This window comes from Polypterus senegalus, chromosome 7 (genome assembly GCF_016835505.1).
Source record: "Polypterus senegalus isolate Bchr_013 chromosome 7, ASM1683550v1, whole genome shotgun sequence".
Taxonomy (NCBI): domain Eukaryota; kingdom Metazoa; phylum Chordata; class Cladistia; order Polypteriformes; family Polypteridae; genus Polypterus; species Polypterus senegalus.
In genome coordinates, this window is record NC_053160.1 from 89881321 (window position 1) to 89906862 (window position 25542).

Genomic DNA, 25542 nt, shown 5'->3' on the forward strand with positions numbered 1-25542 from the left:
TGCAGCCCACCAGGACCAAGCATCCCACTCCACAGATTCCTATATTTTATGTGCATTTGGCCTGTTTTTTTCAGTTTTGCTGCTCACAGTTTGTATAAAAAGGAGTCTTCACAATGTGTGATTGATATTCTCATCACCACCAAGGTGGCTTCTTCTTGTGCCTGCTGGAAAATGACATAGAAGGCATTTGTTTTATAGTGCTCTACAAAATGTATTGATTCCTGTGGGACATCATTAGTACACGTGGTATTTTCATTCTGTTTTTGACATCGGCTCTTTTCTACCATCTGTTCAATTGCTTTGGTCAGCAGTCTTGCTTTTGCTGCCTGGCTGGCATGGATTGTCCTTTGGCTCATACAGTTTAATAGAAACATATTTTAAAAGCATTTTGTACCTCAGTCTGACTTGCTGACTTAGGCGTCTGTCATTTTCTCATGTGTAGCATATTTATAAGATAAAATCGTACCTTTGTATTAGGTTTTACTTTTATAGAAAAGTGACTTTTTTGTGTTTTACTGTGCAAAGGACATGATTTTGGCTCGTACGGATCTTAGTTGCTTATTCTATTGGGCCATCTATATTTTTTCAGTCTGAACCTGCAAGTACTGAAATAGTTTTGGGAGATGGCTACCTCCTCCTGGTTAACAAGTCTATACTCTTCAAATTGAACCTATGGGATATATTTTTCAACATTGCATTTACTTTATATATGTGTGCTTGTTTTAAATGTATACATTATGAGCAGTATTGGCTATTTGTTACTTTCCATCATCAATAAATAACACATTAGATAAACTGCCCACGTTGTTCCAGCGCAGTAGCAAATACCACAATCTTCTACCAAGATCCGGCTAGATTCTAGCATATTATCTGTACTTGATTCAGAAAACAGTGCCACAGGCAAAGAAGGAGGTGTGTTCCTATACTAACAGAAGTGCACATAATTAGAGATTTTCATTCATGTTTGCACATCAGGGCTGGAATTTTTTCACGTTCAAAAATACATTTTTATCTACTGAGTACTTTTTTTTATCTACTTTGGTAGTTTTAAGGTAGTTTTTCTCTGTGATCTTGTGTTTCATTTATGTAGAAATGCTGATAAACACTATGTTGGCAGTTAATTAACTTTATATTGTAGATATTTCAGCTTTTGTACTCTTTATTATTCCATAACAGGGGCCAAAGTAAACCAAAATTTAAATTGTTGCTTCTCCACAACTCAAGCAGCTTTTCTGACCACCAAATGCCTATGCTGCAGAAAATCGGTACAAGTGTTGTTATATCTTCTCTCTGAATACAGACAAAAGATTGAATCTTGTATATGCAATATTCTTAACTGTTCAATGTTGGTTTGCACTGTAGCTTAATTTTTATTTCTTAATTGTTTCTAGTTGGTTGTCTAGGACATCTTTAAGGAGTCAACTATAGTTTCAACAGCACAGTTTTGCTTTCAGTAGTAAAAAGTGCAAAACAAAAACATAGGGCTGATATATCAGTGAAGATGGTTTAACCACACACCTTTTCTCAAAGATCTTCATTCAGAATTTAATACATTACAAAGTAAATCTTACCAGGATTTACTATAGCTACCCATCGCACAGACATAAATTCAAGTCGAACACAGACATAAACTACTCCTCCCTCACTAGATTTCACCATCTCTTCCACATAACTTGCATCAGTACAAGATAAGCTTGCTGAACTCAATGTAAAATCTACCAAATGTCTTACATTTGCATGAGACATACACTGTGTGCACAATTATTAGGCAAGTTGTATTTTTGAGGATTAATTTTAATATGGAACAAACACAGTGCTATCAGTCAATCCAAAATGTTAATAAACCTGAAACCTGAATGTTTCACAACGGAAATGTGAGTGTGAACATCATCAGGGGAATACATATGTGTGCACAATTATTAGGCAACTATTAGTGTGCAGATTTATTATGCAACTAAAGGAAAAATGAAAATTTTCCCATCTCACTTGTTTATTTTCATCTGTTATAGTGAGAATAATAAACAAACACCTCAAAATTTACAAATAAACATCTCTGACATTTCAAAAAAAATAAATCAATCAATCAATGACCAATATAGCCACCCTTCTTTCCAATAACAGTCATAAGCCTTTCCATTCATGTAGTCTGTCAGTTTCTTGATCTTTTGACGATCAGCTTTTGTGGAGCAGTGACTACAGCCTCCCAGACACTCTTCAGAGAGGTGTATTGTTTTTCTCCCCCGTAAATCTAGCGTTTAAGAAGTGCCCACAAGTTCTCGATAGGGTTTAGGTCAGATGAGGAAGGGGGGCCATGTCATTATTCCTTCATCTTTAAGGCCTTTACTGGCTGGCCACGCAGTGGAGAACTTTGATGCAAGTGATGGAGCATTGGCCTGCATAAAATTCTTGGTCTTTTCCTGTATCACTGTTTGAAGAAAGTGTCTTCGAAAAACTGGCAGTAGGTTTGGGAGTTGATTTTGAGTTCATCTTCAATGCAAAAGGTCCAACTAGCTCATCTTTAAAAATACCAGCTCATACCAGTACCCCACCTCCATGTTGGAGTGGAGCTCTGTGCCCATTACTGATCCACAGGTCCATCCATCTGGTCCATCAAGAGTCACTCTCATCTCATCGGTCCATAAAACCTTTGAAAAAAATCTGTCTTCAGATATTTCTTGGCCCAGTTTTGACGTTTCAACTTATGTTTCTTGTTCAGTGGTGGTTGGGTTTCAGCCCTCCTTACCTTGGCCATGTCTTTGAGCACTGAACACCTTGTACTTCTGGGCACTCCAGGTAGGTTGCAGCTCTGGAATATGAAAGTACTGGAGGATAATGGGTTCCTGGTAGCTTCACGTTTGATTCTTCTCAAATCTTTGGCAGCTAATTTGCATCTTTTGTTCTCAACACGTTTCTTGCGACCCTGTTGACTATTTGCAACAAAATGTTTGATGGTTCTGTGATCACACACCAATATCTTAGCAATTCCAAAAGTGCTGCATCCCTCTGAAAGACTTTTTACAATTTTTGACTTTTCAGAGTCAGTTAAATCTCTTTTTTGGCCCATTTTGCCGAGGAAAACTAGCTGCCTAATAATTCTGCACACCTTGATATAGGGTGTTGATCTCTTTAGGCCACACCCTCCCTCATTACACACATACACATCACCTGACGTGCTTAAATCCAATAAGCATTCAAGTTAATACAGCTTGGAGTTGGAATATACGCATAAAAATGATGATATGGTCAAAATACTCACTTGCCTAATAATTGTGCACACAGTGTAGTTGAAGACTTTATAAGAGATAATTTAATTTGAATTGTTTCCCATTCCCTTGAATGTGCATTAAGAACCAAGGACCAGCATTTCCATTGTTTGTACAAAGCTAAACTCCTTACTGAATGGTAGGAAGATCTTAAAATACATCAAAAGTGACTGTCTTGGTTCACAGCAGGGTCAAACTCAAGTTATTTTTTGGGCTTCACTAACTGATAAAATTGTCTTTTTGTGATGCTGATTGCTTCCCATCACCTTTTAAGTGTTAATCTTTTTACATCATTTTGACTTCTACAGGTTCTCAGAATTTCAAGCTGTAATTTTAGATATGGCATTAGCAATGAATGCGTGTAAAAATATTACTTGAAGCAATAATAAATACAAATAACATGAATGGTAGAATTCCACTTCTGGCCGGAGTTAATGGAGTACCTGCATTTTAAAATACAATTCAGGGATATGGGGTAAGAAGTAGAAGAATTCTCTCTAAATATATGTGTGTCTGTGTGGTAGGTTGGGATGTCATTTTGTCCTAAGATTACAGAAATTAAATACATGCTTGATTAGTGCACCAATCTGGCAGAATACCCTTTAGTATTTGATTATTTGGCTATAATTACTGAATAATATCTCACTGTGACCAAGTTAATATGTCTTTGAACTTTTTACATGTTAGTTATGAACAACAATATACAACATGACAGGCTGCGTAGCATTAGATGGTTGTGGGGTGTTGGTGCCTGGCATTTGTCTGTCCGATAGCTTATCTAAATTGCATTTGGAATTCATTTTGTGCTATGAGATGCAATAGAAGTAACAAAGGAGATTGAAATCTTCATAATGATCCTGATATTGTAGTTTTTTTTATTATAATATTTATTATTTTTTATTTAATGCAGTTTTCATTACTGTGACTTGTTTTAATTTCTATATGAGTTTTGAACTTAACTTTTATTCTTATTTCAATGATGTCACTGCAACTCCTATAACCACAAAATAAAAGTGAGGGGAGTTTAGTATTTGAGAGCAGAACAAAAGAGAACAAAAAAGGGAAAAGAAAAACGAGGAAGAGAAAGAAGAGAAACGAAAGAGCAATCACTTGGCAGAGATTGTGTTTCTTGTGTACCCATTCTGTTGAACAATAGAAAAGAGCAGGACTGATGGCTGGTGCAGAGGTTTTGGGTATGTCTATATTTGAGTCTCCTGACAGCGAGTTGAAGAAAATGGAGAGGGGCTGCAGGAGCAATATGCAGAACATGTAGCATCATCAGTGCAGAGAGCAAAAAGTTGAATGAACTGCATAGCACCAACAAAGTTAGCAGTTCAGGAGTTTCAGGGCACCGACCAAGTTTGGGTCAGCAGGGTACCAACTGAGGTGGCTGGTCAGGATGTAGCGGGCTAAGCAAGAGGGATTTGTTTATAATGTTTTGACAAGGGAGGAAAGGGAGTACCTCATGAAGGATTGCTTGGAATTTATTTATAGAAATTCTGCACTCCCAAAGTCACTGTTTTTAAAGGCACAATTGTAACGAAGGCTTATTTATTGACTGGTTTAATTTAACTTATTCACTGTGACATCTTAGTTCTTTGGGTTTTTTTGTTTGTTTTGTTTTTTTCTTTAAGTAAACTGCTTCTGCTGCTACTACTACTACTACTTCAGTCTCCTCACTCACCCTGGTCCATCTTGATTCATGACTATCAGATGTCCTAAAAGTGGTTGGTGCCCATTTGCTGCAGACATTGGGCATCACAATCCTAGGAACTGTGAATTGCTTTTGAAAATCTGATGTTTTCTGAGCATAAAGTGAATTGTCAATCTCCAATCCAAATAAATAAATACATAAATAAGTTTCCCTACTATATGTTAAAATTAGATATTCATTTAAATATACATTTAACGTTCATTAAATGAAAACATTAATATTCTGTAATATTAGAGTGAAGCTATACTTGAATATTAAACATATGCTATATCTTAATAACTAAGGATCTTAACATTATAGAATTCAAGAAACAAGTATAATCTAAACTGGTATGACAGTAATAGCACGTTAAACACTTAAAAAAAAAAATTGAACAAGAGCTACTGTCATGTACTTCTGTCTGTATGTGAAAAGTTTTCAGTTACTGTCTGTTTTTGATGTGGTGAATGGTTTTACTTAACTTTGTTCTCTTTTTACAGCATTTAGAAACAAAAAAATGCCCTTTTCAGATCCCAAGTCAGAGTTTCGGTATTGTGGTATATTGTTTCTGACAATATCTTAGTATTGTTTGCTGCTGATCTCCTTCTGTGTTATTTCAAATAAACAAATTTATGATGCTAAAGTATATTTTCAGAACAGTGCAGCTTTGTCAGTGTAAGAAAAACAGTTATTATATATTGCTGATAAAAAAATGAGCATAAAGCAAATCTTAAAATATCTAAAGCTTCCAGATGTTCTGCCACAGGGACAGAGTAAACATTATTGCTACCAGGTCCATTACATTAAAAATAATTCTAAGTTAAAATATGCAGAGAGAACAAAAACATCAGATCTGAGAAAGCAAGAGCATGTATGCCCAAAATCAGTTTAGAAATCACACAAAAGCCCTCATTTACAAAATTAATTTTTAAGTACGGTAACTGACACATGTAATTTGTATTTCTAATTGCAGAAACTTGGACACAGATAATAGTGTGCTTCCATTTTAAGCAGAGGTAGTCCTTAAGTGTCAAGCATTGCAACCATGCAACAAAGCACATAATGCTAAGTGCTTACGGTAAACAAAAAAATGCAAAATGGCTGCAGGGAATGTAAAAAAATGATGATTAAAAAGTAATGTTCAAAATAGATATTAAATTACTCTACATATCACTTGCAGAAATGGGAGTCTAGACTCTGCCCAAACCAAATCCCCAGAATCCTAAAACTAGACTTAGGCATGAGATATGATTGACCCACTGCCCATTTTCATGCCCTGTATAATGCCTAGTCAATAATATCTGGCTGGAAAACCTCTGCCTTTCTGCATGAAGAGTCTGGAAACATAGAAAAAATCCTTGATGCTGAATAAAGCAGTGGGTGTTTAAAAACACAGGTGTGTATGTAATTACTACATTACATGTGCATAAAAAAATCTTTCTTAGTGCACATACAAATACAACATAGTTTGCAAAATTATTACCATAGCGAAATCAATTTGAATTTTTAAAATAATGAAAGATAATTGCATCATGTAAAATCTGAGTTATTCCCTTTAGTTTTGACTTTGGTAAATCTGTATCTGTCATATGGTACACTTTAAAGCACTATTTTATATTGTAAAGCATTCAATTAGTCAAAATTCAGTTTCACTGAAAGCAAGGCCTGCTGACCTTTTCAAAGTGATGCTTGCCAATTCTTATCCCCTGGTGAAGACCTCTAAGTCGTGTCTCGGCATGCACCCTGCACTGGATTTTTGCAATAACTGTTACAGGGAAATATCAACATTCTTCACAACAGATTTGGCAGAGTGACAGCAAGAAATGGAAAAATAAGCAAGAGCCTAAAGTATTTCAAAAATAGGCATCCATTTAATTTATAGAACGTGTGTAATGTTTCTGTTTTAAAAATCTCTATGATTACATTAACATAGCATGAGAGCTTAACATGCCATCTGTTTTCTGAATGGTTGCTACTGTCATAAATTGTTGCTTTTTGTTTTCTTGACTAAAGAGTAGGTGGACAGTAAGGTCATGTTAACAATTAGTTCAATCGAAGATAAAACATCTCCACCAAGAGTTTGTGCTGGGGTTATTACAATCAACTTGGCCTTTTGAAAACTATCTTTAGGTGTTAGAATACATATTGAATTATTACTTTACAATTAGTTTTTGAATGCATAGTGACAAGCCTAGCAACCAAAAAGCAACATGACTGCAGACATGAAAACTAGAACGTGTTTTATGTGATGAAAGATGCTGGGAAGAAATTTAAGTGCATGTGACTGTACACATGACATCAAATTGGAACTGTGCTGATTACATTTTTTGTCAAATCAAAATCTTAGATTTTTGAAACACCATTGACTGCCTGCAGGAGGTCACTTACATTGCAATATCAAAAAAGCTCATGCACTTTCTATGGTATGGTGTATGTAGGAAAAATGCTAAGAAATTAAAATAAAAAATGCAGAGTATGCGATATGGCACCGCAAACAATTTTTTCCCATTTACAGTGAATTCAGACTCACTATTGTTTGAGAATATGGTAGAGAGAAAGAGAGAAAAAAATGGTTAAAGACAATGTACTTGAATGACTAAAAGTAATTAGTAACTGTTGCTTTTACTTGCTGGTAAGCATTTACTAAGATCAATAATATTGGAAAACAATTCTACTTTTAGGTTTTGATGACAATTTAGAGTTATGATATAAAGCAATTTTAAATCAAATTTGAATGATTTTTTTAATAATCTTTTTTTAATAAAAGTGAATACCGGTCCTATAATAGAGTCCTACAGCAGTTTCAGTGTATCAGAGATGAGGCACACATGCCACAGCCTAACGTACAAAACTTTACCCCTTTGATAGGGTGCATTTTTCAGGGCATATGTTTGAATCTAATTTAATTATGTGCCCAGTATAACTAAAAACTTCTTATATGGCATCATTTGGCTGGCCTTGAAGTATTATATGTGTAATTCATACATTTAGAACTGGGGCCCGTTATATAGGATATTCTACCTACATGAAAAAATTGGGAGGTAAGTTGTGTATGTGTTCATTTTATGCAAATATTTCATTGTAAGGAGGCTTTGGTGGTCAATGTTTGTATAGCACATAGTGATTTTTATGTATCTTTATTAGGTTACTATTTAAATGATATGAATGCAATGCATGTAGCTATATATTCCTGCAACTCCATCTTGACAATCATGGTGCTTAGCCTATTGTCGATCATGTTATATATAGTGGTGGTTAGTTAGTCTGCAATATTGACTAGATTGTATTTTATTTCTTCACCTAAACAGGGTGAACTAGTCAAGCATGGCCACACTGCAGGCTCACTTACACTGATTATATGCAATGGCATTAATAAAAGTCGTTCTAAATTCTCAATATAACAGGTTTTTAGGAGAATTTCCGAGGACATTTTAACACCTTAAGGAATGTATTGAATTAAAGAACAAAATACATTTGTGAGGTATGCATAGACCTTCTCAAGAAAAGTTCAATGTTTAATTCATGTAGCATTAATTTCTTAGTGGATCATTCTGTCTAAAATGGCCAAATTCAGTTTTGTTTTCAAAATGTCAAGAGCCACCCAAAAATTGTTGAAAACATTCTGCCATATTTTAAACATCTCTTACTTCATATTTACTATGAAATTTTTTTAGCAAGTTAGGAAAAACTCTTGCAGGTAGTATATACAGTATGAAAACTGATGAAATGTACGGTGATTTTCTTCCATTCCTCATTTAAGCTATATAATCCAATTTCAGTTCTCAAGTTCAAGTTTATTGTCATGTGCACAGTAAGGAAACATGTATCCCTGTACAATGAAATTCTTTCTTTGCTGTCCACACCAAATGACAAAACCAACGTATAAACATAAACATAAATAATAAGTACCAGATTGATAATAAGTAACAGAGGCAGCAGAAAGTTTAAAAACAGAAGTATATAGTGTAATTGAGCAGGTAGGTGTGTGATGGACAAGTCAAATACAGTTGTGTGAGGTAGATAGAATGAGGTGGCCCATGGTTATAAACTCCAGTCAGTTATTCAGGAGACTAATGGCCTTGGGAAAGAAAGAGTTCTTTAGCCTGGAAGTCCTGCATTTCATACTTCTATACCTCCTGCCTGAGGGTAGAAGTGTGAACAGTTCATGTTGGGTGTGGGTGGGGTCCCATCCCTGAGGATCGAGGCAGTTCTCCTGCTGACTCTGCAGTTGTAGATGCTCTGCAGAGAGGGCAGTGGGGTCCTGGTGATCTTCTCAGCAGTCTTTACCACTCTGTGCAGGCGTTTGTGGTCCATAGCAGTTGTGTTGCCGTACCATACGGTGATGCAGCTGTTCAAGATGCTCTCAACAATGCAGCTGTAAAAGTTGCCGAGGATCTTAGTTGACATACCAAACTTCCTCAGCCTCCTCAGAAAGTACAGCTGCTGTTGAACCCTCTTGACCAGTTGTGTAGTGTTAAGAGTCCAAATGAGGTCCTCACTAGTGTAGACGCCCAGGTATTTAATACTGCTTACCCTTTCCACTTCAAACCCTTGGATGAACAGTGGCCGGTGAGGTCTCCTCTCCTTCCTCATGTCCACTATCATCTCCTTCATCTTGTCTGTGTTGAGGGCGAGGTTGTTGTCCTCACACCATGATGCCAGACTGTCCACCTCCCTCTTGTAGGCCACCTCATCCCCACCAGTGATGCGTCCAATCACTACGGTGTCATTTGCGAACTTCAGGATAATGTGGGATTTTTCTGGGAGGCGACACAGTCATGGGTGAACAGGGTGTGGAGGATGGGGCTGAGGACGCCTGTGTTTGTGATAATGGTGGCTGAAACCTTATTACCAATCCTGACAGACTGGGGTCTGCTAGTCAGAAAGTCTAGGAGCCAGTAACAGAGGGTGGGGTGCAGGCCAAGTGCAGACAGTTAATGGGTGAGTTTATGGGGGGGGGTAGCCGTGTTAAAGGCAGAGCTGTAGTCCACAAAGAGCATCCTGATGTAGAAGTCTTTGTTCTCCAGATGGGAAAGGGAATAATGTATTGTGACTGCGATGGAATCATGTGGACCTGTTGGGCAGGTAGACATACTGCAGGGGGTCCAGAGTGTCCGGTATACTGCTCTGAATGTGGGCCAGCACCACTCTCTCAAAACACTTCATGATGATTGGAGTGAGTGCTACCGGCCTGTAATCATTCAGACAGGCGGGTGGGCTTTTTTTAGCAAGGTTGACGATGATCATAGTCTTAAAGAAGGACAGAATGATGCGCTGACTGAGGGAAAGGTTGAAGATGGATTTCAGGGTGGCAGCATTGGGTGCAAGGCAGGAGTTTAACCTGCATAGAGCATCAGGCCATTTTAGTGATACATCCATTCACACCTGAAAGAGAAAAAAAAGCATAAACAGAGAAGACCTCAAAAAGTCACAGGATGAACATGCAAACAACACATAGTTGATAACAGACTTAAATAAAAACCCAGGCTTCTAGAGCTGTGAGGCAGCAGCACTAACAGCACCACTATGCCATGGCGATGTGTCTATTGTAACAAAGTATTCTATGAAATAAGTAATCTGCCATATGTTATTAGGCTTACTGTTCAGGTGTTTTTTTTTTTTTTGGAGCAGATTGATACAAGGATATTAGTGTTGGTTGATGTTGCTCATTACGGAGAGGGTGTATACTTATACTCTTTTTTTTTCCTTTTTTCCACTGGCCAGGTTACCAGTATGAATAAGGGGTAGAGAATCTAAGCTAAACCAAAAAACATCAGCAGAATTTTGTATAAGGTTAAGTTATACTTTTTATAGCAAAATTTATCATTAACATACTACAGAAAGTTGCCCAGTTACTAAGAGCTGAACAGAAGGAAACTGGACCAGAAAACTAGATAGATATGGCCTAGTCCAAAGAGCTAGAACAACACCTCATTTTCATAGAGTGGTTTAATGTTGGTAAATAAGGGTTCAGTCCCCTGGGAGGATGACATATCTTTTCTCACATTTCTATTTGAACTTGAAATCATTTATTCTAAGTTTCGGATGATGATCATTAAAGTGTAGTGGTATGTAAAATTAATTTTGCTTTTAGACCGAAGTACCATTAAGTGAATATTATCCAAGTTTGTTTAATTACTTTTACAGCCATTCTAGATAAAATGTTGATTCTAAATACTAAATAAAACAATTATAAACTTGCATAACATTGAAATTTGTTAATAGTTCTTGCATATACTGTACAAGCCAGGACATTGAAATAGACCTTAGAAATGGAGCAGTGTAAAGTTGATTGATGAAAAATATACACAGATTAACTCAGAAGGCATTTGTTTTACTTTTTTTCCCAATGCACTAAACTAACAGGAATGTTTTTCTGTCTTCCTTTAGATTTGTCCCATTGCAACTTCTTACTCCTTATTAAGATTTTGAAGATACAAACCAGTAGTTCAGTAATTGCTTTCTTGAATCTGCCTTTAATAATTATGCTTAGTAAAGCTGTCCTGAAAATTAGAAAGGCAGAGACTAATGGAAAACTAGATTTTTCACTGAATTAGAAAGCAGGACAATCTATATATTGACAACATTTCAAGTTGAAAGGGATTGGGAAAACTGATTTGGACCATCCAAGAGAAGGATGCAAACACAGACCTGATGCTCCTTGGCATCTCTCCTTATTGAACAGATAAAAGACTTTGTACAAGTCATGTCTGGAAATATCATTGCCCATGTTCCCAGTGCAGTGTCAATCAAAGTAAATGAGTAAACGGAATAAAGCATGTAAAAGAAGTAGAAATTAGCTAATGAAATTTGTGAACGTTAAAAAAATACTTATAACCTTAAGGCTTGCAGAAAAGAGATAATTTGCAAAACACATTGCTTTGTATAATGCAGTAAATCAAATACCATCGAAAGTAATGATAGAGTGTATTAGTTTAAAGGCAAAGCAAATATTTCTTTCCAGTTTAACACTAAAAATTAAACATATTTATACTTGAAACAAAGACCACCATGCAGAAAGAGTTTGGTGTGGCTGTAAAGAACTGTGCAGTTTCAACCGAGGTTCTTATAATTTTGATGTAGTAAGAATGATTTCTCCCGGGCTGTTCTTAGCATCTGTGTGAAAAGAGTGTTCTCAATTTAGGATATTGTAAAGAAGTGAAAGGAACACACAGGGCACATTTGTACTCTGCTTTCCTTAGGGGTGGCAGTGCCAGAATTGTGTTGTGAGTTTGGTACAGTACTGTTATTTGTTTGAAGTCAGAGTAGTGCTTAAAAAGCTCTGCAGTAACCAAGCTATATGATCTATGGTAATAGATGTAATCTGGCTAAAAATGTTGACTGTTTTTTTGGTTCTCTAGTTTAATTGAACTCTTTAACATGTAGCAGAGGCCTACAAGCAAAACTGTTAGTTTAGTTGAGTATGATTTTCAGAAAGTGGCAAAAACGTATGGTGTTCCAACTACTGAAAGATTACTCAGGTTTACCTGCATGGAAAATCCTCTTTCCACAAACTAAAAAGGAGATTCCTGTGCTCTGGAGGATGAATGCAGATTTAACTCTGGGTATGTCAAATTGGACAAACAGTTGCTCCTTGTGTGATATATGCCAATTCTCACTACAGATATGAATATATGGCTGCAATAATAATTTATCTAGTACAAGTGGATGAGTGCAAGGGTGAGGAGCTGCAGGTACATTAAGTTTATTTGATGTATTGCTTGATATCAAGACATAGCCGTTGTTTGAAGCATATCTACTTTTCTGACTTGAGTGTTCCAACTTATCTAGTTAAAAATAGTGATGTTTTTTTACTCTTGTTTTGGTCTTTTTTTGTCTGAGGTGTAGACTTGAGTGATCCATTAACCATGTGTGAATTGTTTGGAATGTATATGAGCACCACAAAATTTGTATCCTATTATCTTCTAGAAGAGAGTGGTTGGTTCCATACAGATATCTGGGGAACAACTAGCACAAGTGTTGACGTACAGTTTGTACCCATGGTCACATTTGTGATTAACTTGTCAATTATTCGATTAATTAATTATGGAAATATTTTGGGCACTGTATTGGGCAATGCTTGTGAAGCATGAGATCTTTCTTGCTAGCCCTACAACATTTCCATCCAATGGTCCTAAACCTTGGTTAGCAATGGAAATAATCAATCAGCACATGTAAAATTCATCCATATGGTTGAAACTCACTTCCATTAAGTTGAGGAACATAAAAATGCAGTAGGATCTTGGAGCACAGCTGATACTGCACTAAAGTGATAGATGCCAAGTACCGTGTGTAAGGATCTAATGAGGGTGCCCCTTAGTAAATTCTGTTTGAAAGTGTGTAAGATGTAAGCTATTGATAGTAGACCAAAAGACAGATTGAGACACAATGCAGGGAATACATATTTTAGCTGGGGATAGGGGGAATATACTTTGTCTTTTTCTGATAGTCTCCACTGTAACCAAGAATGCAAATAAGCACACTATTTAGCTTAGTTGAAGTTAATTAATTCTGAATAAGAGATTATATAAGGAAACACTTTTTATATGTTAAGCATTTTTAGCATTGGAACAAATCAACTGAAAGTGCATTATAGTATATGATTAAAAACATTGTATGGGTTTCTCCAAAAAGGCCACTTTGTATCATTTTTTTAAGTCTCTAGCACCAACACTTCTGAGATGTACAGAGGTCTGTTTTCTGAGTTTCGAGTTTATAAATAATGTAGGTGGGTACTCTGACCTCCTATTCTAAGTTCTGATGGAGGGGGCGGGGGTCATACATTAAGAAAAAAATGGAAGTGGTGCATACTTTTGCAAGTCGACATCTTTTGTTGAAACCAGCGTTCATCTGTTGAAGCAAAGGTACAAATTACCTGATTATGATGTATCATGTATCTCAGTAAGTCTCTTTGTTCGGAAGAAAAAATCAATACGAAACCTCTTGGAGCAGCTCTTTTTCCCTTTTAAATGTCCAGGTAGAAAGAGTCTGGAAATGCTGATTCCACATTTAGAACGACAGTGATTCATACCATAGTGCTGTCCAGTTAGGTCTCTAACTTATACCTGAGGGTCTTTCACTGACATTTCATCTGCAACTTTGGAAAAGGTTAGGGATCTGTTTGCTGGTTATAACACGTAAGCTAGGAAGGAGCAATAATACTGGTGTATTTTTAGAATTTCTCAACATTATGGGATTTACACTGCAACAGTAAAATGTATTTGTATTATAGTGTCTGTGGTAGCTATGTGGGAGTTACATCATTTTTTGTATATGACCTGTTCCTTGATATTTTAAAGTTTATTTTTGATGGATGTTTAGATAATGTATTTTTGTCTTTGACTTACAATGTTAAGCTCTACCATATTTATCTTATTGAAATCATTCTGTTTAAATAATCATCATAAGTAATTTTAAAGTATTTTTTACTGTTTACTCATATATGGATAATGTATGCTTAAAGAATGGATGTATTTTTCAGATTCAGTGCCATAAATCTTTTGAGCAGGTTCCCATGGGTTCTTCAGAACAGAAAGCAAACGCAGTTTTGTAGGGCATGCTTAGCACTTGCTTTTTCAGTGTTGTTACAAGTGAAAATGGGTTTTGATCGGTTAATGTAATATTTAAAACCCGCTATGCAACAATGCCCTGCTTTGTTGTTTAGAGGACGATGTAGCATTCAGCCCCATGGATTATTTCAAATTTAAAGTTGTGTTGTCTTGCTTTATTGAATCTTAAAAAACTTATGTGTTAAAAGTGATAAACAGAGTGCTATAAATTCTTTCAAATAAAATTCTAAACATATAGTATAAATGCTTCTGTGCATTTTCACCAGTTTCCTATGATAAGTCTAAGTAGGCTTTTACACAGTCATTGTCTGTGGAAGACTCCACATTCATTTCATTTCAGTTTATTGTTATCTTCATTCCCTACAGGTTTTTGAAGTGTATTTATTGCTAATACTGCAATCAAGGTTTTCCTCTTGAATTGAGGTTAACTATGTCTTCTTTTCCTAGTCCAACATGAGTTAATAAGTACAAATTTAAACCAACCTACTGAAGTAAATTCTTTATTGCCATGACGCTCATAAAAATGAAACATTATTAAGAACATTCAGCACATGAGCAACAACAATCATTTTTTCCCAAAAGCCCCAATCATGCAGTATAACACAAACTTGCTTTTATGACATTAAAATATTTAAGATCAGCATGTTAAGTTCATGCATTTCACAGCTTCTGTTCCATTATGAAATCTAGTAGTCCTGATCTTGATTGACCATTTGAAGATGGAAGGAGAGTGGACATGGGATGGGCAAGATGTGACAAGTCGCAAATAATTTTAGTGGCTTTATATATCAGACTGGAACCACAGAGTGAAACCATAGTGAATGGGTGGTATGCAGTTATTCCATAAGCAGTGCCAACCGTGATCTCTGCCTACTTCTTGTCCTTGCTAGAAAAATTTCCATGACAAACTTTGATGTAAATGATCAAAACATTTAAATAATGGACTTTTAGAAAATAGTAAATGTGAGTCAAAAATGGAATAAGGTTATTAAACAGCACCGATCAGGGGAATGGTTAAAGACCATTTAGAAATCATTCAGACATCCCCCCATCGCCCAGATGTCCATCATGAAGAGAGACAGGTAATGATAAAACTGTACATAGTAAATAGGGTGATTATTGTTATGATTCTGTGTGTTTTAACATTTCCGTAACACTTGTTTTAGCTTACTTTATTATTGATTTTAGCTATTATTATTATTTGCAATGCCATATTGAGTTTGCATCATAGTGCTATAGAACATGTCTCTGGAAACCCCGTAACCAAAATAATCTATGTGCCAATATATATAAAGAAGTACATCAGATGCATCATTATGTGAGTTTACATACATATATCCTCAACTAAAAAAATCTTGTGTGTGAATCTGGTTCTTGTGCTTTAGATTCCCTGGTTTCTGATTATTTTCTTTGTCTCCTTACTACAATTTTATAGGACAGATTTTAGGGTTCAACCAATTACGTCTAGGTCAAGCCCTATTATCAGATTGTTAGTTATAGTTATCAAGTTATTGTTGTGGAATACTGGGTCCGTGGTAAAGCAGAAGAGGTCAGGTTTTTAAATAAATAATTAAACAGCTGGCTCGCTCCCTGAGTGTGTGTGCTCACACAGCTGCAGGAGGTTGGTGGGGTAGTTGAGATGAAGCACACCTGCACATGCTTTTTGCAGGTCATGATTGAGGCGCTGTGCTCACAGAGGCATATAAGGGGAAGTCGGCATGGCAGAAGGAAAAGATGAAAAAAATGAAGGGAAAGAAAGAATGGAGGTTAAAGAATAGGGAGAATCAGGCAGGAAGGTGGGAAGGGCCCAAATAAGAGAGAGCGAGCCATGGAACAGTAGGGACCTGAACCTGAAGAAGATGGAAGGCTGTTCCCCCAGCCAGATGGACATCTCCTCTGCTGCGAGGCCTTGTGAGAGGTAAGCAGAGGAGATGTCTGTTTTAAAAGGGTTGCACTGTTCAGTGAGTTTTAAAGAACTGTTTCCTGCCTGGGGATATTAACTTCCAGACTGCACTGTTTTAATGGGTTATTTATTTATTTATTTATTTTTAACTCTTTGAGGGCTGATTATTTTTTCCAAAAAACATAGTTTCTGAAAAGCAATGGTTTCACACAGAAATCAACACAAAACGTCTGTTGCTGCATGCTGCGGCTGCCACTTTGCCAAGAATATGCAGCGGGCTGCAAGGCTGTCTTTGTGTGGCTAGGGCAGCAGCAGCGGTCACTGTTGCAGTGCATTGCAATTTAGTTTCTACCTCTTATCATTGTTAAGTGGCATTCCTCCCTGTCAAACATTGCCGTAGGCATATCCGCTGCATGAACCTGTTCAGCACCACGATTAGCTGGGGACTAGTCAAGTGAAGCTGGAACCTCACATTTGTTTTCGATAACTTGTATCAAAATCGGAGTCCAACAAGTCATAGTCCAGTTCTGAGATAATAGGCAAAAACTTCATCCACAGAGTTTTGCTTTATGCATTCACTTTGATCTCTCACCATTATGTCAGTGCCATTTTTGCTCTTGTTTGTACCTTGCTACTCACACAAGCGCAGGAAATCAAACCAATGAAGCTAACTTTCTTTCTAGCAACGAGAGTCCAACTAAAACATTAATGGTTGCTTTTGTCACAGTTTACAGTCCATTACCATCGTCAACTCCATCTTTTGACAAAAATTGACATCAGCCCTGAAAGAGTTAATGAAGCTTTCACTGCACTATTTGAACACTTTGTTTTAATAAAAGCATGTCACTTTTGCACATACAGTACATCTTGCCATGTGTATGTGTCCTCGTTTTCTTGGTTCATCTCAGGGTAGCATGGAGCTGACCCACAACGTTAAATTGTTTTTAAATGTTGTGAATGTTTCTAATTTTTTTGTGAAATCTTTAGCCTATTATTTCAATTAGATTTTTATTCTTATGTATATAGGTGTAACTGAGATGGCATAATGTTTACATATTCCTCATGTAAACATTAGTCAATAAAAACCTTAAACTTCAATCTGTATAGAAGAGAGTAACCTTTAAAAGTATTGTAAGCACGTAGCTGGGAAGTAAAAGTGTCTAGCGGAAATGGTGAAAGAAAAATGACTGGAATATGGGAAATTTTAAAAAGGGTAATCGGAAACAAAGCAAAATTAGGAGTCAGAGAACCATGAAAAGTCACTAGGACTAAGTCAACCCAGGACTGTCCAAGTATTAACACCCATCCATTTATTTTCTGAACCCACTTAATACAGGTTTAGAAGTTTTGGAGAAAAAATGGTTTAAGCAATGTTTCATTTAGCAACATATTCCTGATTTTATTGCATTCAATGGGTAGAATAGTGGATCACAGGTTTGAATCACACACTCAGATATTATCCGTTTGGAGTATGCACATTCTTTCCATGTCTGTTGTGTTTTCTGTGGATTAGTTTTCCTTCCACATCCCCAAACACATGCCATTACGCTAACAGGTGATGCCATATTGGCCCTGTGTTAATGTGTGTGTATGTGTATGTGTGCGTGACTGGGCTATGCAATTGTCTGATGGATATCAAGGGATATTACCAGCAGGGATAGACTCTGGCTTGCCATGGCAATGTATTTAATTAATCAAGTTCGAGAATGTTATGCTTTTTCATTTCGCCTCATTAAGCCATTCTTGGGAAACAGCTTATAGTGTAGTGTAGAAACTAAAGTGAGGAACCTGGCTATTCATATTCACCATGCCTGATAATTCTATGTAATTTAGGTGTATTACCTGGAAATGCTCAATAACATATCTTGGAGTAATGAGAATTAAATCATGTTATGTCTTAACAGCCAGTGATTAATTTGCCTCACTTTTACTTAGATACATTTGATACATTTTAATGTCAAATATCCTATGACAAGGTTAAAAAAACTTTTCAGCACAGACTACAAGATTATGATATGCAAAATAATACAAAAGGCTATTCAGCCTTGCTGCAGTGCTTTTATATACTGTATTTAATTCAGCTGTATATTATGTTCTAATATTGTGGAATTGAAATTCAAAAAATTCTTTCAATATTAAAGCATTTTTTAATTTAAGTGTATGAGACTTGTCATGAATAAAATTAATGAGCCACAGCATGAAGTTATGGGAAAGAGTAGTGGAAGCTAGGTTAAGAAGTGAGGTGATGATTAGTGAGCAGCAGTATGGTTTCATGCCAAGAAAGAGCACCACAGATGCAATGTTTGCTCTGAGGATGTTGATGGAGAAGTTTAGAGAAGGCCAGAAGGAGTTGCATTAGCGTCTTTGTGGACCTGGAGAAAGCATATGACAGGGTGCCTCGAGAGGAGCTGTGATATTGTATGAGGAAGTCGGGAGTGGCAGAGAAGCACGTAAGAGTTGTACAGGATATGTACGAGGGAAGTGTGACAGTGGTGAGGTCTGCGGTAGGAGTGACGGATTCATTCAAGTTGGAGGTGGGATTACATCAGAGATCGGCTCTGAGCCTTTTCTTATTTGCAATGGTGATGAACGGGCTGACAAATGAGATTAGACAGGAGTGCCTGTGGACTATGATGTTTGCTGATGACATTGTGATCTGTAGCGATAGTAGGGAGCAGGTTGAGGAGACCCTGGAGAGGTGGAGATATGCTCTAGAGAGGAGAGGAATCTAAGTCAGTAGGAACAAGACAGAATACATATGTATAAATGAGAGGGAGGTCAGTGGAATGGTGAGGATGCAGGGAGTAGAGTTGGCGAAGGTGGATGAGTTTAAATACTTGGGATCAACAGTACAGAGTAATGGAGATTGTGGAAGAGAGGTGAAAAAGAGAGTGTAGGCAGGGTGGAATGGGTGGAGAAGAGTGTCAGGAGTGATTTGTGACAGATGGGTATCGGCAAGAGTGAAAGGGAAGGTCTACAGGACGGTTGTGAGACCAGCTATGTTATATGGGTTGGAGACGGTGGCACTGACCAGAAAGCAGGAGACAGAGCTGGAGGTGGCAGACTTAAAGATGCTAAGATTTGCATTGGGTATGGCGAGGATGGATAGGATTAGAAATGAGTACAGTAGAGGGTCAGCTCAAGTTGGACGGTTGGGAGACAAAGTCAGAGAGACAAGATTGTGTTGGTTTGGACATGTGCAGAGGAGAGATGCTGAATATATTGGGAGAAGGATGCTAAGGATAGAGCTGCCAGGGAAGAGGAAAAGAGGAAGGCCTAAGTGAAGGTTTATGGATGTGGTGAGAGAGGACATGCAGGTGATGGGTGTAACAGAACAAGATGCAGAGGACAGAAAGATATGGAAGAAGATGATCCGCTGTTGCAACCCCTAACGGGAGCACCCGAAAGAAGAAGAAGAAGACTTGTCATGGTAAACATATAAAAAATGATATGAACATGCTATCTCATTTTGCATTGTAAGTACGAGGGGGGGCATCCCTCTCTGTGATTTTAGCGTGATCGTCACAATGGGGAGAGTGAGCAGGTCCCCCATGGTGAATAGAGTATGATTGTCAAAGCAGGGGTGTGTGGGGTAGTGTGTCAATCAATCACCAGAGCGTCAGATTATGAATCAAGTGCTATTGACAAATAAATATTTTCCTACTTGTTGAACTGAGCACAGTTGTCAGAGTCAGGGTCGGGGAAGTTGTCTAGGATTGGCCAAGATCCACCTGCCACTACAAGTCGAGTGTAACCACTGGAGCAGTTTGGGTTTCGGCTGTGGCCCACCTGCAATGCCCCACTGCCAACAAGTTGGGAAACTCTGCCTTAGGGTTCATAATTAACTTTTTGCTCTTGTAATGATTAAAATGTAGAAGAAATAAGTTTATAAAATCATACTTATCAGATATGGACAAAACAAATGTTTTTTTATTTTTGTATATTTAATAATAGATCAAGCAGAAATCCTTCTGAGCAGTAACTGACCTTGAAAATAAATTTAATTTTTAACAAAACAGCCTAATAATACCTCATTAATGAGTGCTATATTTTATAAGTATAAATGAAACAGACGTTTTGCTCTTTGCTGTTTTAATGTACACTTAAGATTTTTATTGCTTAGAAAAAAACACAGGACACCACTGATTCAAAGTAATATGTGCTAGACGCTTCATAGAACATATGTAGTGTAAGCATAGCTCCTAAACAGACCACCCCCTCAGTAAATGATGGTTAGTCTTACATAAAAATGTATTTTGTTGTTGTCTTTATTAACAAAAAAGTCATTTTATTGGCACTATCAAGTTGGTTGATGTTTGGTAGATTGTTTTAACTTTTATAGGATTAATTATTTTCTCAGTTTTTGTGATTTATAGGAAAGACATGTTGTTTGCACCTTTTGTTGCAAAGGGTATACGGGTAATATTCAGCATAATTTGCAGTTGTAATATATATTTTAATAATCCTAATTGAATTTACTCTTAGCTTTAAAAATGTCTCCCTGCCTTACCCTCCCCACATTCAATGGTGATTTCACAGTGGCGTTCATCATCTGTTTTCAGATGCTGACCCAGTGACCCTGGACACGCAAACATGTCACGTCAGTTGGCAGTAATTAGTGAATACAGAGAAAGCCTTTCTGTGGCCTTTCAACCTTTTTCCTGAATGGTGTGAAGGTACAGAGAAAGAGAAGTAGGGGGAGAAAAGCTGTCATGGCCATCGTGTTTAGAAAATTATCTTCCTCCATTCCTCCCCCTCACCTCGTCTTTGTTTTTATCCTGCACAATAAGTCCAGCTGAGTCTGTTGATGAATATGCAGGTTAGAAAGAAATTAACCTAGCATGCACTTTTTGAATTTATTGTCTTACAGATGACACACTGCCTCTGTCATCAGGTATGCAAGGGATGTTTTTGAGGTTTCACAATCTGTACAGTACTTTGCAGTTGCACATTTCTCTGTTACAACTGTGTGTTTTATGAGCTTTAAATATGTACTTCCTTTCTGTGAGCTTTGAAATAGTGAACTGATTGTTTGCATGATGGCTGTGTCATCTTGTTTTTCAATTGAGAAATGGAACTATATTTATTTTTGCTGCAACAATTGCTGCTGTTCTTATACTGTGTATTTGTATTAATGCTTAATTTGTCTGTTTTATCCAGTCAAATTCCATGCATCTGGTTTTGTTTTCTTTATATATATAAATTTATATAATGTCTGTGTGTATGTATGTGTATGTATATATATATATATATATATATATATATATATAATATACACACACACACACACACAAATATATATATGTGTATACAATTATATAGTATATGTATATGAATGGAAGTAGGTTTAGTAAGAATAAATAGAATTGAATTACAGCAATAAAGTTTAACTTCTGCATGTCATTACTGAACCAATAAAGTAGAGTATAATTATACTACAATTTTTGTCATTTTTCATTTGCTTTTTACTAGATGGGCCTTCCCAGATCAAAGAAGTAGTGTACAGTATCTGTTTCATCTATTCTATTTTATCATTTGGTTTAGGTTTTTAAAATTGATGTCCTTGTGAATGGTAGACAGCATTCTGTTGAGAAGCGATACAGCGAGTTTCATGCCCTGCATAAAAAGGTAACCTACTATTTATTATATTTTCTTTTATTTCCAAAATACAGAACTTTCTATCAGTGGGTTATAGTTACAACATACATGGAATGATTGTTAATCATCAGCAACACTTGTACTCTAGCAGTATTTATCTTTTATGCCTCTTGGCTGTGGTAGAAACTCCAGTTTGTTCCTGATTTGTCCACATTCTCCCAAAACAATTAATTATATATTGCCAAGTTGCACCAAAAAGGTGATGATGACTTCTTTACAGGTGTTGATGAATGAAAATTAAGATTGTTGAATTTAGTAATAAATAAAAAAACTCCAATCATATGAAGCATTCAACAACTTGTAATGAAACAGCAGTATAAACACAATTTATCATTGTTGATTATGACATATTACACTTAGCAGTACTAAATCTGCTGTAATATAGGGCCGCTTTTCAAGCAAGAGCAACCTTGTGCTTGTTTTCCTCTTTACCTAGTGCTATAATGATGTGTTTATCTACTAATTAGATCTTTAATAAACTATTGAGGATTTTTTTTCTTTTGCTGAATGGTTGTTTTTCTTGTTCACTTTTGTCTGTCTCGATTCTGCAAAGAAACAATTCCATATTGTTCTTTTGCATTTTAATTGTTATAGAAATAAATGAAAAATTCTTGGAACAGATTCTTTATGCTTTGAAAAATACAATGTTTTTCTTTAGAGTTTTTAATGAAAAAATATTAGGAATGTCAGTTAAAGTAGCTGTTCGTAATATCTATTAAAGATTAATTCTCTTATGAACAATGGCAGTTTCCGTTAAATTCATAAAGGCTTATTTAAGATAAACCATTTCATTTATTTTAGCTCAAGAAGTGCATAAAAACTCCTGAGATGCCTTCAAAGCATGTGAGAAACTGGGTTCCCAAAGTGCTAGAGCAACGAAGGCTAGGCCTGGAAATATACTTGCAGGTATTTCATTTTTCTTAAGTAATATTTATGCTGACAACTAACAGTCTTTATTTGCATTGTTATTTTTATGATTATTAGTTATTCTTTGGATTATTTTGAATTACTGTGGAGCAGTACAGCAGTGTAGAATTTATGTAATAATAGCCTCAAGGAGCAGAAAACTAAACAGTAGCATCAGTTGCAAATGTTTCCATACCTAGGAGTGCCTTTGACAAAATTTTATTGTTGCCCTTTTGTCACTTCTGCATAAGGAAAGATCCAGCATGTAAGCACAATTACATATATTTTTAAAATCAAATGGACCATAGCTCCCAGAAACTGGGAAAATGAATTATGAACATGGCTTAAGTGATGCATGACTAACAATAGGAAACTATAGAAGCACTGAAGTATACCAATACCTCCAAAGTGGTAAATTAGCTCAAGTTCTCCTCTACCAAGTAAGTGGCCTAAATTTAGTGTTTCTGAAAGCAAAGGTGCAGCCTAGGTAAATAAGTACCGTAAATATGAGCATGCAAGTGTTGTAGAAGGGCAGGGAACCCCAGCATTTCTGTCCAGGGAAATTTATGTAATCATGCCACTGAGATTTTGTAAAAAGTAAAGGCATTTTTGATGATTTAATTTTTTTGAGTAATACATGCAGCAAACTTGACAGCTACAGTAATCGGTTCTATAAGAGGATCAATTTATTATTTATGTGATCATCAGCATAATCTCTTTGCTGGTCATTTAAATTGCTTTTGGTAATTTTTTTTCAAATTAACAGAAGGGAATTTAAAATGGTAAAAACTGATAGGTTTAGGTTGTTTATTATTTACTATGCCTTTATATTTACATTTGGCAGATGCTTTTATCCAAAATAACTTACAAATGTAATTAAGTCAACATCAGTCAGGGACAAACATTAAACAAGTGAAACATACTCTAGACCTTAGACATATGCAACCAATGATCTCTGTATTGCCATTTAATTAATACATTGACTGCCACAGTGACAACAGGTAAATTTGTTACTAATGTCAATGTAAAAGCGGGATTTTATTTTTATTTTAATATACTAATTAAATGCATTTTGTTATTGAGCAAAACTCACAATAAAAATGTATTTCCTCTAAAATTCTAATTAAATGGTAGTTGTTACATGGAAGAGAAAATTCTCTTTACTTGTAGTTGGCAATGTGTTGTTTTTACTAAAACTCCTTTAGTGAAATAATGTAAGTTTCCAACTTACACTTCTTCTACATATAATTTAACATATGTTCTTAAATTCTTAGTAATACTACCCTGAAACAGGAGTCTGCCTAGTGTGAATTATTTATTTTACAAATGTGTTTTCTTTGCGATGGCAAAGTGAAACAGTGGGTAGCAACTGCCTTCTTAAAGATCTAGTTCCCTGACCTCAGGTTTCATGCCTATGATTGTCCACTTTACAATACAATACAATACAGTTTATTTTTGTATAGCCCAAAATCACACAGGAAGTGCCACAATGGGCTTTAACAGGCCCTGCCTTTTGACAGCCCCCCAGCCTTGACTCTCTGAGAAGACAAGGAAAAACTCCCAATAAAAACCTTGTGGGGAAAAATGGAAGAAACCTCGGGAAAGGCAGTTCAAAGAGAGACCCCTTTCCAGGTAGTTTGGGTGTGCAGTGGGTGTCAAAAGTAGGGGGTCAATACAATACAATATACAGAACAGAACAATTCCTTAAGACAGCATAATAATAAAAATTTTAGAAGTACGATTTAACAGTAGATGATATGACATAATTAGGTTTGGATATTTTTAGAGTCCTGGAGACCTCATCCATCTAGCTGCCTCCCCATTTGGCCATGCCACGGCTGAAACGCGTTGCTCGATGAAAGGACCCCTCTTTCCCATGATTCCTGTGATCCTCCATCAGGGATGACTTTACCATAGGCAGGCAAACAACTTGGCAGGTGGGTCGTGGCACCAATTGCCACATTTGGGTACCGAGAAAAGAATCAGAATAGGTGAGGATTAGTATTCAAATATAATTATCATGTTACTTATGTTATAGTGCTAATGACTAACAACAGAGATGCAGTATGTACAGTTAATCAGCAGCTCTAGTCAGGATATGCTAAACTGAAGTAGTGAGTCTTCATCCGGGATTTAAAGGCTGAGACTGAAGGGGCATCTCTTATGGAAGCAGGAAGACCATTCCACAGTTTAGGGGCCCTGTAACTAAAAGCTCGACCTCCCACTGTTATTTTATTAATCCTTGGAATCATAAGCAGATCGGCATCTTGAGATCTTAATGTGCTCTCAGGTTTGTAAGTCATGATAAGTTCAGACAAGTAAGCCGGACCTTGGCCATTTAATGCTTTATATGTTAAAAGGAGGATTTTGAAATCTGCCGTAAACTTAACTGGGAGCCAGTGTAAAGATTTAAGAACCGGAGTTATGTGTTCATATTTTCTTGTTCTTGTAATAATTCTTGCAGCCGCATTTTGGATTAACTGGAGGCTGTATAGAGAACCGTTTGAACAGCCAGTGAACACCGCATTGCAGTAGTCAATCCTACTAGAG

At 36.5% G+C, this 25542-nt stretch overlaps 1 protein-coding gene across 1 annotated transcript in view; it reads left to right on the forward strand.

The window, feature by feature from the left end:
- The window catches only part of snx24 (sorting nexin 24), a 179965-nt gene that overhangs the window by 74607 nt on the left and 79816 nt on the right, over nucleotides 1-25542 (forward strand). Inside the window, exons 2-3 of the mRNA XM_039759005.1 lie at nucleotides 21973-22056; nucleotides 22888-22992. Of these exons, the coding sequence (XP_039614939.1) occupies nucleotides 21973-22056; nucleotides 22888-22992 (189 nt within the window). The remainder of the gene's footprint in view (nucleotides 1-21972; nucleotides 22057-22887; nucleotides 22993-25542) is intronic.